Below are 15771 nucleotides of genomic sequence, written 5' to 3'. Positions count from 1 at the left end.
TTTGGTGTGAGTTATTTGAGTTTTTTGTGCCTATTTCAATATTTATTTCCTATTGATATTTAGAATTTAATCCTGGTGGAATGCTTTGATGGCAATCTGTTAAAAATGAAAATGGTTCCAAATTAGTTTAAGCAGTCAGTTCATGCATACACTTTTATAATTGGAACAAGTTACCCAGCCTCAATGGCATGCTTCATAAGATGCTGAAGAAAATAATATTTACTAAATTTATTTTAATTTCAAGACATGGCATCACATCTATAGGTTAGGGTTACCATCGACTGACCATTGCTGGAATGTGTGGACTTCAGTTGAAAGCAAAATTTGGCCCGCCATCCCACTTCTCCCACTGCATAAGGCAATAGGTCAACGTTGTCACTGGAATGAAGTACTCGAGCTTCTCTGGGAATCTTTACCCTGTCTACAGAGAATTATAGAGCAGAAGGAAGCCATTTGGCCCATCATGTCTGCATTGGTTGACTGAGCACTTAAGTACGAGAAGGGTGAGGACAGAACTGGACTGAAGAGAAGAATTCTTTTTGTTTTGTTGGGTACTTACTTTCTTTCCCCCCCCCCCCCGCCTTTCTTTTAAATATTTAAATCCCCTGAACTGATCCTTCTCTAACTGAAACCTGTTTAGTGTCGGTAAAAATCAGTAAAGGTGCCAGAGGCTGCTTTGAGTAAAAGTTTCAATAGTTAATATTTCAACATCTCAAGAAGCAGGCAAGAACAGAGAAATGACTCTGTTGACTTTTTGCAATAAAGATTGTAAAGTCATTATAGAGGAATTGAAATAATCTTAAATTATATGTTTTGGCTCTTTCCCAACCCCTTCCCCTGAATGACTAGCTACAATCTCTGAGAAATATTTCATTAAGGGTAATATCAGGGCTTCCTCATAGTTTGAGAAAGGAGTACTGGCCAGTATTGAAAGACTGCTACTACTCTGAATAGCCATGGGTCTGTTTTGCAGAATACTGCAAAAAGCAGAATACTGCCGATGTCAATATAGGCATTTATGAAGCACCTTGCCCCTGAAACAGGATCTCCCAAAGTGCTTACAGGCAAATAAGGTAGGGTCCTCCAACCAGCAATGTGGTAGTGGATGGACAAGCTGTGTGATGTGGTTGAGGAATAAATATCAGCCAGCACCTGGGAAAACTCTCCCATTTATATGTATCTGAGAGGGCAGATTGGTTTCATGTTACATCAAAAAAAAATTACATGACACCGCAGCACTTTCTTGCTGTTGTAACAGAGCACGAATGTCCATTTCATATACAAATGCCTGGAGCAGGACTTGAACCTATTTTTCTGATATCTCACCGAGATGAATAAGATCTGAAACAGAAAATGTTGGTGTCTCTCCTGTCGGCATAGGTTGAGAAATACAGGTCGGGAGACCTCTTGCTTTTCGGCCCTCAAGTGAAATGGTGCACTCACATACAATCTTGCACTAGAATAACTAACACAGGGGTGGACTCGATGCCATTTAGAAGTGCAACTGGGCAAGGAGCCAGAGCGTTCAGTATAGGAATGGGGGAGGGGCATGCTATAAATTAAAGGGAGAATTTGCTATTGGGAATATCATCAAACAAAGTGATTTTTTTTCAAAAATTTGTTTGATGTTTGCGTATCAATGACAAGGATGAGATTTATTGTCTGTCCTTCAAAATGTGGTTTTAAACTTAAGCTGCATTAACAATATGATTGGGGAGGGAGTTCCAGGTTTTGAGCCCTGTCACTGAAGGAAGAGAATTATACTTTCAAACATCCAGGGGAACGTGGAGCTGCTGTCTTGCCAGGTCTTTTGTTGTTCTAGGTGGAAGCTTCCGTTTCGGAGGGGCTGACCAAAAATAAAAGTGCTACTTTAGATAATTACTTCAGTCTAGCTTTGTCCACAGTGCTGCTCCGATGGAGTCTATGGTGGAGGGAGTGAGTGGTTATGGTCGTCTGCCAATCAAGTGGGTTACCTTGGCTTTAAGATTCTTTGAGTGGTGTTGGAGCTGACTAGAGCTATGGGGAATAACTCACCCCAGACTTCCCAACCTCCAAAATGTGGCTTTGTCGCTCAGTGTTTATGTATATTTCAAGCATATCCTATAGGTTGTAAATTAACTTAAGTCAGCATGCAGTGGTGAGTGGGGACACCTAATTGAAAGTTTCTCTACTCCGAACAAAAGGTAGATTTACAGGGTGGGAACCATGTGGTGTGTTGTTTACCAAAGGATGTAATTTTTTTGAAAGAAAGGAAATATGTATAGGAGTTAATAAGTAACAGCAATAATTGATATTAGTGTGCACCTGCCATGGACATCAGAAATACGACTCACGTGGTGACAATGTGCTTTATCCGGAGAGCCCTGACACCTCCACACTGGTCTCGGATGTTCTACGTCCTGCATATGTCCAGTTCCCAGCTACCCTGCCAGAAACAGGGACACCTCAATTCCATGTTTCAAGCTCTGTTCAGTAGAAAGGAGCTTTAAATTTCTTGCGATGTTCGGGGACCTGTTGGGTGCATTGTAATGAAAGCCCAAGCAGGACTTAGAGGCTGAACAAGCTGGGGCTGTTTTCCCTGGAGCTTCGGAGGCTGAGAGGTGACCTTATAGAAGTTTACAAAATTATGAGGGGCATGGATAGGGTAAATAAGCAAAGTCTTTTCCCTGGGGTCAGGAAGCCCAGAACTGGAGGGCATAGGTTTAGGGTGAGAGGGGAAAGATATAAAAGAGATCTAAGGGGTAACTTTTTCACACAGAGGGTGGTACGTGTATGGAATGAGCTGTCAGAGGAAGTAGCGGAGGCTGGTACAATTGCAACATTTAAGAGGCATTTGGATGGGTATATGAATAGGAAGGGTTTGGAGGGATATGGGCTGGGTGCTGGCAGGTGGGACTAGATTGGGTTGGTATATCTGGTCGGCATGATCGGGTTGGACTGAAGGGTCTGTTTCCATGCTGTACATCTCTAAGACTTGTTGCATTGCGTTGGGAAATGGGGTGAATCCGCACACTCCTTCCCCACACACACAATCCGGGTGTTGCTTACAAAGCTCAGCATGGAAGGACAGAGATGTTTTTGATCAACCTGCTCAGAAACACTGTGATAAGGGCTGGGGTAGATGTGGGACTTGAACCCAGATTCTCTGGCCCAGAGTGTAGGAACACTACCACTGCCCTGCAAGAGCCATGCTAAGCTAGCTGGAGCCAACCCATCCAAGTGTGGAGTTGTAGATTCCCTGGGGAACAAAGAGGAAAGTGAAGCCCCTGATAACCTTTGAGTTTGGGCAAATCATTGAGGTGGGGTGGAGCGGAATCTGATTCGGAAAAATGGCAGAAGCTGGAGAGGGGAAGAGCCGACAACCATCAAGCCAAAGAAATCAAGTGAGCGGCTTGGCCCATGAATCGTTTTTTTATTCAGTGTGGTCACTGACACGTTTACAGTTGTTGGAAATCCCCGAGACAGTCTTGTCCATTGAGTTCAACGCACAGAGAGAGAGAAAAAAATACCCGTCACTACAGATCAAGTTTAACCTTGTGCAAAGATAAGTGGTTTGGTAAAATACGTTTTGGGGGCGAGTGAACCTTTTAACAGGCACAAGGTGTAACAAGGGACGAGACAATGTGGATTAAGCAACAGTGTGTAACATTACCTTCCCCGCGACCAGGCGAATACACAAAAGATAACACACACACGGTTGCGGTGTTTCTTTTTGGCGTTAAAGTGTTTCTTCTCTTTGCAGACTCCTTTTCTAAATAAAATATGACTTTTACTTTTGCAACGAAATGGGGAGGGAAGTAAGCAGATGTCAGATTAATTTGGATGCAACGAAGAGGAAAATCAAGAGGATTTTGGGATGGGCTGAATGGCCTCTCCCCGACATGTGCTCTTCCAGCACCACTAATCCAGAATCTGGTTTCCAGCATCTGCAGTCATTGTTTTTACCTTACCATGTACACTTAGGGTCCAACTATCCCTCGGCTATTCCGACTCACCCCCCGCCCCGTCTTCCTCAAAAAAGTTTCCTCTTGAGTCTTCCAAGAAGTGAAGCTTGATGGTCCTGAACATGGTTACAAGCAACACGAGTGCAAAACCTGTTTATTTTTATTAAAGTATGTGCTTAGAACAGTGATTATACATTTATATATATATATAGTTTAAAAAGCGTTGAGGGTATTCGACTGGGTGAGGCAGCACGTCACGTGAAGAAACTTTCAGGAACCCGTCCAATTTGAGTTGGCGAGTCGAGCTGGCGATTGCTGCTTCGTATCCAACTCGGAGGAGGTCACATTCGTTACGCAAAGAGCTACCGCCCGAAATTGCGGAGGCCGGAAAAGTCTGCTGCCGTGGGCTCTTGCTGGGGATGTGGTGCACGGGAGGGGTGTGTGGGGGCGCTTCGCCTGTCTGGTTTCCTGGGTCAGCCCTGTCTCACCTTCACAATCCGGGGACGTGCGTTTCCACGTGAATTCAACTGCAGGTGACCCCCCCGCCGCTATGGGAACCTTAGACTGAGTTGAGCCGAAAAGGGCTGGACGTCTACTGTAATGCTTCGAAAACACTGACCCTTAACTTAAGAGAGAGGAAGAAAACACCGTCTGGCGTTCCTTCAACTGGATCCTCTGAGATGTTTAAAATAAAGTAGAATTCAAAATCTCAAAACCACCTTTCAATAATTTCATATAGAAGCGATCCTTCCTAAAAGGATATCCTGCGCCCACTATTAACTTGGAGAGTGGGTTCATTTCGGACGTGTTTTTAAAAATATATATATATATGTAAATAAATCACGAATGTTAACCAGGGTAATAGTAACATCGGGAAACGAAAGGGCACGACCCCAAGTCGTCTCTCCTCCCCCTTTTCATTCCTCGATATTGTTGTTGAGGGTAGGGATTGAGGCTGCTGCTGCTGTTGGTGGTGGTGTCCCTGTGACTGGTGTGTTCAGTCTATCTGCTGTCACGTTCCTCTCCCCATGGTCACAGACTGTTGTTAAAAAAAACCAGCCTCTGCCTGTGTGGTCCTCGCCAGCGTTTTGCCAAAGGGACCTCACGTTACCCCGCACGGTGCATTTAAGGCGGGGCCAAATGTCAGCAGACAAGGTGCAGGTAGCGAACAGCCTCACGAGAGAGAAAACACAGCCGTACACTTTAATCTGCACTCAACCAACCACAACAATCAGCCAGAAGCAAGGCGGGGGGGTTAATTTCAATCAAAGAGGGGCATTAAGATTATTCTTTTTCCCCAGCTAGGAGGGAATGGGTTGTCAAATTCCAATAAAAATTGATGGTTGACCTGTTTATTAACCCCCCCCCCCCCCCCCCAATGGATAAGCGGCGAATAGCCACCGCGACCCAGACCGTATTGTTTCTGTTATAGTCACAGCTGACTCCGCACTAAGAAGGGCTTCACGTTTTGACGCTGCTCGCTCACGTTCCCCGCGGCGCAGAGGTTGTCAAGTTGATCACAACCTGCAGCCAAGGTTGTTTGCCCAGGATATCTGCAAACAGTGGGCATCGTCGGGCGCTGTGCAATGAGCCTAATGCATTTATATTGCAAGGTCCGGTGGGACATATCCCCCACACCGCCCCCTCCCCAAGCTTTGAACTGGATTGAAGGCTGAGACAATATTTATCACGCGATATCGATAGAAAGGGGCAATCTGTATGTCGGATTTCCAATCTCACTCCAGTGAGATGGTTGCAATTTTCAGCTTTTAAAAAATGCACAATGTAACCGTTTCACACTTTTTTTTAACCTATCCTCCCTGCAACATTTCATGAGCTATGTTATGGCGGAGGGAGCTGTCGGTGGGGGGTGGGGGGTGGGGGGGGAATTAATTACAGTCTTGCTTCATTTCACATCTTCCATGGGAACCGTGACCTGAAAAATAAAAGTCCGTTGACTTTACGACAATACCCAGAAAGCTGCACGATTCACGGTACTGACCAGAAACCCGCATGTGGAATCATCAGTGACCGATTGATAATCAATCACTTCCTGGCCTCGCATTCTGGGGGCTCTGCAAAATGTTGATACATGCATTTCAAAACATAAACATTCCAGTCCCACAGACTGACGAATAGTCCTAGTTGTTTATTTTCTTTTTTTAAAAAACACAAGAACAATGTTAAATCTGATGTCGTTCCCACCCCGTCTTGTTTTGGAGAGACAGATTATACAGATGCGAGCAGCCTCCTGTACACGTGAGTCTCATGTGACTTGAGCTTTTTTTTACTGTAAGAGGAAAGACGTGCCTGGAGTCACACGGTTGAACACGTAGCCCTGAACACCCACACGTTCATTAAAGGCAGGCTACTGTGGTGCAGTAAACTCCGGCTGATCGCAGTCAGCAGCACACACAGTGAAAGAGAGAGAGAGCTGGGCAGACAGAGAAAAGGAAAGCCCCCAGTCACTATACAAAGCAGCGATATTACTGAAATGGACAGGATCACCGCTGGCCAGCCGCCTCCTTGTCTGCCGAAAATCCCAACTTTTGAAAACAGCGAGATGCAAGGGTATGCCTCTGACATTTAATTGTGTCTGTTCTGTTCTATCGTGAACTGAATGTGTTCTTTAATTTTGAGATGTGAAAATTTACCGCCTGAGTTTTAATCTTTTTTTTCCTCCCCTCAGAATGGAATTCTCTCACATGTTTGTTTATAAAGCCAAGAGGGGATTAAAGAGAGGTGACGACAGCAAGGTACCGTGCCCCTTTATCTCCTGTATATGGGCAGTGATAGACTTGGGTTTATATCTGGATGGAGTTTTTAATTGCGGCATTGCAAAACGACCCTTGTTAAGTTACGCGCACTCATGGTAATTCCTAATCCACTCTTGTTTTTTTAAAATCTCAGGAAACGTATAAATTACCACACCGGCTGATCGAAAAGAAAAGACGTGATAGGATTAATGAATGCATTGCACAGTTAAAGGACATGCTGCCTGAACATCTCAAACTAACGGTGAGAGAAGCTAATTAAATGTGCTTTGACACAACTGGTTCATAAGCAATAAAAACGCCGTCTGTCCCGTCTATTAAATGGGGTGGGTTATTTATGTAAACCAGCATTATCTCTATCTGTTTTGCTTTCGAGTAAAATCGAAGATCCAAACGCGTTTGACAAGGAAAGTTCAAAATTTGCTTTGAATAAAAAATCAGGGAAATTAGAATCTTAAATCGATTAAATTTGGGGGCGGGGGATGGGTTGGTGCAGAGAATATGATTTTTTTTGCATGACATACACGCTTGGGATTTCCTAGTTAGTTTCTGCAGTGCTGTTCCTTTGGAGCACCTGAAAATTGATTCCAGTAAAATGGTTGCAGGAAATATTTCCAAATAGGTGAGGTGACCAATGTGCTGTTCAGCCAGCTCCCACGGCTATTATACATCTTAAGAATTAAAATCATCATAGGTTGGGATTTTTAATGATTAGATATTAATTGTCTAGTTGGCATTTTTATGGTTGGTTTCAATTCAGTTAGTTATTGGAGTTTTTATGGTTAATTATTATATAGTAGTCACATCATTGTTTTTTTTATGGTTATCATGCGGTGAGTTGAGTTACCGGGCTTCTCAAGAGTTGCAAACACCTTTTTTTTTTAATTTGTGTATTTCTGTAACTGAAAATGGAAGGTGCCAGTTGATCTTGTGTGGAATAAACAGGCATATTCCCAGTCTGTGTGTGAATGTGTTTTTGTGGGATGCCACATCATTTACCCCTGTAAGTGAAACGCTCTTGTTAATAATGCACACACCTTCCTTTCAGACTTTGGGACACTTGGAAAAGGCTGTGGTACTTGAGCTTACCTTGAAACATGTGAAGGCATTAACTGGCCTCATTGAACAGCAACAACAGAAAATATTAGCCCTTCAGAATGGTTTGCAAGTTGGTAAGTTCAGCCTCCGAATGCACCACAATCTCTTCATTATTAGTTCCTCTTAAAAATTAAGTGAAAAGCAAGATGTTTGAGTTTATTTATGCCTTTTATAGGTTTCATTTTAATGTTATGAAAAATTGTCCAATGACATTAACATATTTGTGACATGTTAAATTCTCGTCTCCTCTTGGTTCCAAACCTTTAATTTTAAACCTTGTTGTCATAGTGACAGGGTTGGTATAGTCCAAAATGGTGGTAGAAATGCTGCTGATTTTACTTTTTTCTCAACTGTCCAGACATTGAGTATTCCCAAACATGCTATTATAAAGCTTTTGGGCTGTTTAAGAAATCTGCTTCTATTAATAAAGCTCGACGGGAACTTTTAACGTGCACTGTACCAGAATCCAAGCTGGCTGCCAGTTGTAAACTCTGGTGAGCAAGCTAAAAATGGAAGCCATTGCATTCTCCAAATTGAATTCTAGATAGACCTGGAATGCAAACACAGAGGATTGACACTGAAAAATTCTGCAAAAACCCTGAAATGCAATTGGAGTTTAGACTTTTTATTTCTAAGGGAAGGACTTTATGTAGGTCACCTGGTTTAATGCAGATTTCTTTGCTTCTCAGGTGAACAAACAGCTAAGGCATCTGAGTCAAGTCATGAAATATTTCAGTCTGGCTTCCAGCTGTGTGCCAAAGAGGTGCTGCAATTCCTGGCAAAACATGAAAACCTGAGAGAGTTGAAGCCCGCGCACTTGATCAATCATCTTCAGAAGATGGGAGCAGACATCCACGCTGGGGGGTGCATTAACGGGATAGGGCAGACCTCGACACGCTTCCCAGAAGGAGACTTCAGGTCCAAGCCCTTGAGTGAGGCTGAAGGACCTGGCAAAAACTGTGTGCCTGTAATCCAGAGGACTTGTCCAGCCAGTGGTGAGCAGAGTGGCAGTGATACCGACACCGACAGTGGCTATGGTGGAGAGCCTGACAAAAGTGACTCCAAGCGTGACCTGGAGAGCCCCAGGAGAGAGAATGAGCTGAAGCACCCTTTGGCAGAAAGAATCATCTCCATTAAACAAGAATATGAGGAGCCCCCAGTCAAGAAAGCTCGAATGGAGCTGTCTGAGGAAGATGTCCAGATCGCTAATGGAGACCTGGCTGTGGGCAGCTTTCTAGGGCATCACGCACCTCCTCTGTGTGTGCCTTTCTACCTGCTGCCTCCATCTGCAGCTGCTGCATACATGCCCATGCTGGAGAAATGTTGGTACCCAACTTCGATGCCAGTCTTGTACCCTGGGATACCGACATCAGCTGCACTGACTGGGCTGATGAGTCCAGATAAACTCTCCCCTCTCTTAATCCCTCATAGGGGAGCTTCACCGGTCTGTGGATCCCCCACAATGGACACATCTGCTCTGATCCAAGCCCTGAAACAAGTTCCACCCTTGAGTGTGGAAACCAAAGACTGATTGATTTATTTTCCTAAGAGGATCTTTGATCTTGAGTGTTTACATGAAAACAAAATCTCAATTTAAAACTAGTTTGGAAATGGCATACTCCCAGGATTGCTAGTGTTTACAGTTAGAATTGATGCCATTTTCCAACAGTTGTACCCTAAGCTCGTGTAAACAGTTTGAAATGGCTGTCGAGACCATAATCATTCACGGTTGTAGGAAAGGACAGCAGATTGTTTCAGATGTGAAGCCTTTGCATAAAATGGCTTAAAGTGCAATGGATTTTTTTTTAAAAGAGCATTTTATCTTAACCATTCTTATTTTCCAGCTAAAAAATCTCCAAAGTTTTCATATAGTTTCAGAAGTGTAAATGCACTGTCTGTGAAATGAATGTAAATGGTGAAATTATAGATGCTGCTTAAGCTTTCTGCTGTAATAATAGCCAAGGAACTGACTTGTGCCCTTCCTATAGCACTGATATGCTGCTAAAAGACCCCACCCAGTCTAAAAGCACCAAATATTAAATGTAACTGCTTCTGTATATACCTGTGTTTTGCAGGATTGATAAGTCAGTAGTAAAACTTTCCTTACAGGCTCTTAAAGAGGATGTTGAGTGGTACTGGTGACTGTGTATGAGCGAGTGATGTATGAAATGTTACTTTAAATATGTCAGCATGCCACTTTGAGGGAAATGAGAATTTACAAATAAATGTTTGTGTTCAGTTAGAATGGTGGACAGGTCAAGGTTTAGAGAATGCCAAAGTCACTACTGAATAGCCTCTTTAACGCACAATGCTTCAAAAACTTGTGATTTAAAAATGATGAACTTTCTTTTTGCCATTTGTAAAAGATGTTGCCTTTTGGGTTCTGACATCTGGTATAGGTCTGCTGATTAACCCTTCTATTTGTGTAAATACTGGAATGCAGAAAATATGAGAAGGTTGAATGTAAAATGTTTTGGAAAAAAAAAATGAAGATTAGTTTTGTATAGGGAGAGGTAAACAGACTATTTTTGGAAACTTACAGCAGATGGAATATTGTATTGTACATATTTTGTTTATACATAAATGTTACTATTCGTTTAAAAAATGATTAATAAAATATTTTTCCTGTGGAATTGTGTAGGTACAATTAAGATGTTGTGAGAGCTTATGTTTGCTCAATTAATCAAAGAACTAGTAAAAAAAAATTGCAGCATATTTGTCCATTTAGCAATGTTTGTAATATATTCTGAACCAGTACATCGTTAAGCAAACAGGCAAATAACTAATATACTTAAGAAACAGCTGAAAAATGTTTAATACGTCTGAAGTCACCTTCTGTTTAATTACATAATCATGTACTGTGAAAAGCCAGCTGACATAATTTGAATAAACCGATTTTCCATTTTTTAAATATAACAATGGATTTAAAAGTTTAGCAGTATATATTTAAGGGAGCTAGGACATTACAATGCAGTTTATAATATAGCATTGAATAATCTCGAGCCTCTGGAGAATTTTGGTTAGGAGCTGGCCTAGGCCATTTGAGTCTGCTGTTCAAAATAGTGTTCCACGGTAACATGTATTTTTGTTTAAAAAAGGAACTTTGAAGAGGAAACAAAGTCTAATTGGAATGGAGCACTTAGCTTTAGGGTATCTGTTTTCTTTATGCTAATTTACAATACAATCCACTCTAGCTAGTCCAATTTTAAATAACACTACCTTCACAAATGATATCACGTCATACATGTATATAAATAAAGTTTATAGCATCGCAGTATCCCATTTTTACTTCTAGTTATATCTAGTTGTATGGATGGTCCTGGTTTCACATTGCATTCAGTACCGAGACGGTGGAAACAAAAAGGAAAGACGCTTTAAAGTGGTAACAGCCAGAAACTTCAACTTTGATAACCTTTTCAGATCATGTGCAGTAAGATATAAATCTTATAGGTTTGTGACTCACATTGTGTGAAACTGGAGCTAGAAATTCAACTCCTCTTACAGAATTTTAACTACTTATTAAAACAATCCAACAGGCTGCCACAGTATAACCTCTGCCATAATAACTTGTATTTATAAATATTTTTAGCCAACCTGTTCAGACTTGCTATGATGCACTGCTGGGACAGGTGGGTTTGGAGTAGGGACTAAAGGTAGGGAGGCTATCATTGTACCAAAAGAGCTCTACCAACTTATTTTTTTATATACTACTTTTAATGTAGTAAAATTGATCCAAACACACCACCAGCCAGGAAGCACTGATTCAAACTGGAACATGTTATGAGCTGCAGAATATTAAAACCTAACGTTGAGAGTTCTGACTTGATACAGGGTCACAATTTAAAGGTATAATTTTACTGCAGACTATATAGAATCTGGAATCTTCTTACACTATAGAACCCACCAGCAGTTTTGGCATTATTTTAGTTGAAGCTTGTAATTCTGGTGCGATTGGCACCCTGAGTTAAAAGTTGGCAGTTCCTTATTGTTTTCTCAGTCAGTGGACAGCTGTCTGGCTGCAAAAGTGATAGAATAGGTGGCCTCAGAATAGCCAGCAGTCCTTTAAAGGTGAAGGGCGGGAGGGATGGTTTTTTTTCCCCCCAAAAGCAGCCTGTCCCACAAAGTACACTGTCAGGCAGGCAATAAAGCATCCCCAGTTGACAGCTGTTCAGATCATGGCCTGGATTATCGCAGGCTGGCAGCAGAGTGAGATGGAAGGTGGAGAGAAAGGCCAATTGAATATTCAAAATCCTTGGGCAAGTCGTGATTAACAGGTCGGGTAGGTCTGTTTCTTAATGTGTGTGTGTGATATATATATATATACATCACACACACATATATAATATGGGTCCTTTGCTTATTGACATTAAGCTCGTTTCAGACTGTGGACGCCCCCTGCTATTTCAGCATGTTCCGCTGGCAGCACTGACAGTGCAAATACCGGAGGGCTGGATGGTGTGACTGACTGACTGCATTTGCACCGGGAAGTTGCGTTTGCAGTCGCTTGACTTGTGAACATTGGCTGTCAGCGTGGTCCGTGTGCAGGTTCGGAGGAGTTAAGGAATTCAAGAGGAAACTACAAGAATTAGGCATCCGACCTGAGCTTTCTGCGTGTGCGTGGAAAGTCTGCTTATTAAAGAGAGCTCCGATCATGCTTTATCTGTGTTTGCATCGCAGCAGGACCCGCCCACTACCCCGGATCAGTTTGGGAAGCGCTGATCTTGTCCCCGGCTCCACATTCTTTCTCAGTGGAGGAGCCTCACCCAATCGTGACCTGCTCTCCCAGCCCCGCCAATGTCACGTTTCCGGCTCAAGTTCTTCATGAGTAGCCTGACTAAATAAAGAGGTGGCCCGGTTTCTTGGAAAAGACGTGCCTTGGCAGCGGTTCGACATCGCCCAGTGCCACACTGCAAACCCGCGATTTAGCAACTGGAGAGCTTCCTCCTGCACACACACACGTCACTGATTATTATATAACTGCTCTCGGGGCCATTCGAGATTAACAGATTCCAGTCTGAACTGGACACTAATCTGCGTTTTATTTTGTCATTGTTCTTGAAGCGTACAGTATAAATAGTAAAACACAGACTCCCGCTGAATATCTGCACATCACATTGTAGGAATAGGCACAGGATAATCTGTATGTTTGAACACGCCAGTGTGTGTGTGAACAGGGTAGTCTCTAAATCTGTGAGAAAAAAAATCAGAATAGTGTGTGAGAGACAGACATGTAGAGACCAGGATAGATTGTGTGTATGTGTGAAAGAGATCGTGTGTGTGTGTGTGAGAGAGAGACATGATAATAGGCTGTGTGTATGTGAGAGAGATGGATCATCTGTGTGTGTGAGAGAGAGACCAGTCTCGTCTATGTGTCAGCGTGTGTGTGCGTGTGAGAGGAAGAAATTGTGTGTGTGTAAGACAGAGAGAAACCAGGATACTGTGCTTGTGTGAGAGAGGGAGAGAGAACAGCTTAGTTTGTGTATGAGAGAGACCAGCATAGTCTGTGTCACTGTGTGTGTATGTGTGAATGAGAGAGAAGGAGCGACCAGGATATTCTGTGTGTGAAGGAGAGACCAGGATATTCTGAAGACCAGCATATTCTGATTGTGTGTATGAGAGAGACCAAGATAGAGCGTATGTCTTTTTGTGATGAGGATAGCCCCTGGACAGGATATGTGTATGTCTGAACAGGATAGACTATGTATCTGAACATGGTTAGTTCTGTGTGTCTGAAAAGGGAAGTTTGTGTGAAAGGGATAATCTCTCCTTGTGTGAGCATATCAGATTTGTGTGTGCACAGGATAATCGATGTGCATGAATAGTCTGCGTATATGAAAATAATTGTCTCTGTGTGGACATGCTATTCAGAGTGTAAGAGAGAAAGTGAACACAGTAAGAACAGGATAATCTCTGAGAATATGAGTAAGGCAGATGTGTATGAACAGGATAATCTGGGTGATTGGGCTAATCTGTCTTTATGCAAGCAAGATTGTCTCTGTATACGAACAAGATGATCTGCAGAGACTGTGTATGAACAGGGTTGCCTCTGAATAGGATAATGCGTGTGTGTATACGCTTGCGCAAGGGCGAGAGCAAACAGGATAATCTGATGTGTGTGTGCAGGATTATCTGTGTGTACAAACATATTCAGTGATTCCACATGTGGTAAAATATTCTGTGTATTTGTGGATAGTGTTATCTTTGCGTTTGCGTTTGGGCACCCTATCTATGTATACATAAATAACGTACATTTACAAACACGGTAGTCTCTGTATATTTGGATACTGGCAACAAGTGTATTTGTGGTGAAGTACTCTGCCAGCATGAGTGCCTTATCTGAAAGTGTTTCTGCAGTCTATATAGTCTCTATATATGGACACAATGATATTACTTATATGTGATTGCAATGAGTATGTTTGTGACAATATACACGCATCAGGATACAATGTTGTGTGTTGATAATACAGCATGTAGTCAGTCATCATAGAATCCCTACAGTGTGGAAACAGGCCATTTGGCCCAATACACCCACATCGACCCGCCAAAGAGTACCCCACCCCAATTACTCTACAATTCCCTTGATTAATGCACCTAACCTACACATCCCTGAACACAATGGGCAATTTAGCTTGGCCAATTCACCTAACCCACACATCTTTGTTCTGTGGGAGGAAACTGGAGTATCCAGAGGAAACCCACACAGACATGGGGAGAATGTGCAACCCCCTCACAGACAGTTGCCCAAGGCTGGATCGAAGCCAGATCCCTGGCATTCTGAGGCAGCAGTGCTGACAACTGAGCCACCATGCCGCCCCAGTCTGCGTGAGTTTCCTCCAGGTGCTCCGGTTTCGTCCCACAATCCAAAAATGTGCAGGTCAGGTGAATTGGCCATGCTAAATTGCCCATAGTGGTAGGTGCATTCTAGGTGCATGACTACCATAGTGGTAGTCATGGGTAAATACAGGGTAGGAGAATGGATCTGGCTGGGTTACTGTTCACAGGGTCGGTGTGGACTTGTTGGGAATCTAATCTAATCTTTCGGAGTGCTGCTCCTTGTGTGTGAACATGATAATTAGTGGATGTTTGAAAATAATGCTGAGTTTATATCTGGAAGCAATAGTGGATATAGGGAATTGTGTATTTATGAATGTGGAACTCTTTGTATCAGTGAATACAGAACTTTGTGTACCAGTGAATATGGAACTGTGTATCAGTGAACATTATAAATGGAATAGTCTGTCTCCAAATTGAAATGTTTGTCTGTGTGTAGGTGGATATCATTATTTTATTCTGGACAAGCTGGTCTGTTCATATGGACATAATAGTCTTTCTATAAGTGGACAAAGTAGTATGTATTCATGTTTGCAATTATCTGTATGCAGACGCATAACAGTCCATTCATGTATGAACAAAATATCATGTGCATGGGTGGATATCATAGGTTATGTATGCATGGCTCCCATTATAGTGTGTAGATATGACACTCTGGGTCAGGGTTTATATAAACACAGTTTCTTGACTTAATGCAAACATATTTTTCTGTATATAGATAGGCACTATTGTATGTGTATATGTGGATGCAATAATGTGTGAACACAATAGTCTACATGTAGATATGTAGCCTGTGTATATGTGGTTGCAGTAAGCTGTATCTGTGTTGACAAGGCAGTCTGTGTATGTGTAGATACAATAGCCTGATTAAACGTAGACAAAATATTCTGGTTTTTGTGGACATATAGCCTATTACTTGCAGACACAGTGATTTTGATATATGTGTAGACACAGTAGTGTGTAGGTCCGGACACATAACTGTATGTATGTGTCAGAATAGAGCTGTCTATCATCATGCGTGGTTGCCAGGGTTGCTGTCCTGAATGCTGTCAGGTTACTGTTTAGACATAGATTAAATCTGACTTTACTATAACCAGTGCGTGCACTCTGTCTCTTATGCACTG

At 42.4% G+C, this 15771-nt stretch overlaps 1 protein-coding gene across 1 annotated transcript; it reads left to right on the top strand.

The window, feature by feature from the left end:
* Positions 1-6040: 6040 nt before the first annotated feature.
* On the top strand, positions 6041-10449 carry bhlhe40 (basic helix-loop-helix family, member e40). Its single transcript, XM_072582656.1, has 5 exons — positions 6041-6515; positions 6634-6700; positions 6855-6962; positions 7767-7890; positions 8506-10449. Exons 1-5 carry the CDS (start codon positions 6439-6441, stop codon positions 9345-9347), a joined length of 1218 nt encoding a protein of 405 aa, XP_072438757.1. The 5' UTR covers positions 6041-6438; the 3' UTR covers positions 9348-10449.
* Positions 10450-15771: the final 5322 nt, after the last annotated feature.

The sequence above is a fragment of the Chiloscyllium punctatum genome, chromosome 12, assembly GCF_047496795.1.
Source record: "Chiloscyllium punctatum isolate Juve2018m chromosome 12, sChiPun1.3, whole genome shotgun sequence".
Classification (NCBI taxonomy): Eukaryota; Metazoa; Chordata; class Chondrichthyes; order Orectolobiformes; family Hemiscylliidae; genus Chiloscyllium; species Chiloscyllium punctatum.
The sequence above is the reverse complement of the archived record's forward strand: the minus strand, read 5'-3'. Positions and strand labels throughout refer to the sequence as shown.

Bases quoted from the DNA above. Each gene is read 5' to 3' on its own strand.
- bhlhe40 (XM_072582656.1), top strand. From the start codon at position 6,439: ATGGACAGGATCACCGCTGGCCAGCCGCCTCCTTGTCTGCCGAAAATC. The intron at 6,701-6,854 runs GTACCGTGCCCC...TTAAAATCTCAG, and splicing joins AGAGAGGTGACGACAGCAAG to GAAACGTATAAATTACCACA. The intron at 7,891-8,505 runs GTAAGTTCAGCC...TTTGCTTCTCAG, and splicing joins TCAGAATGGTTTGCAAGTTG to GTGAACAAACAGCTAAGGCA.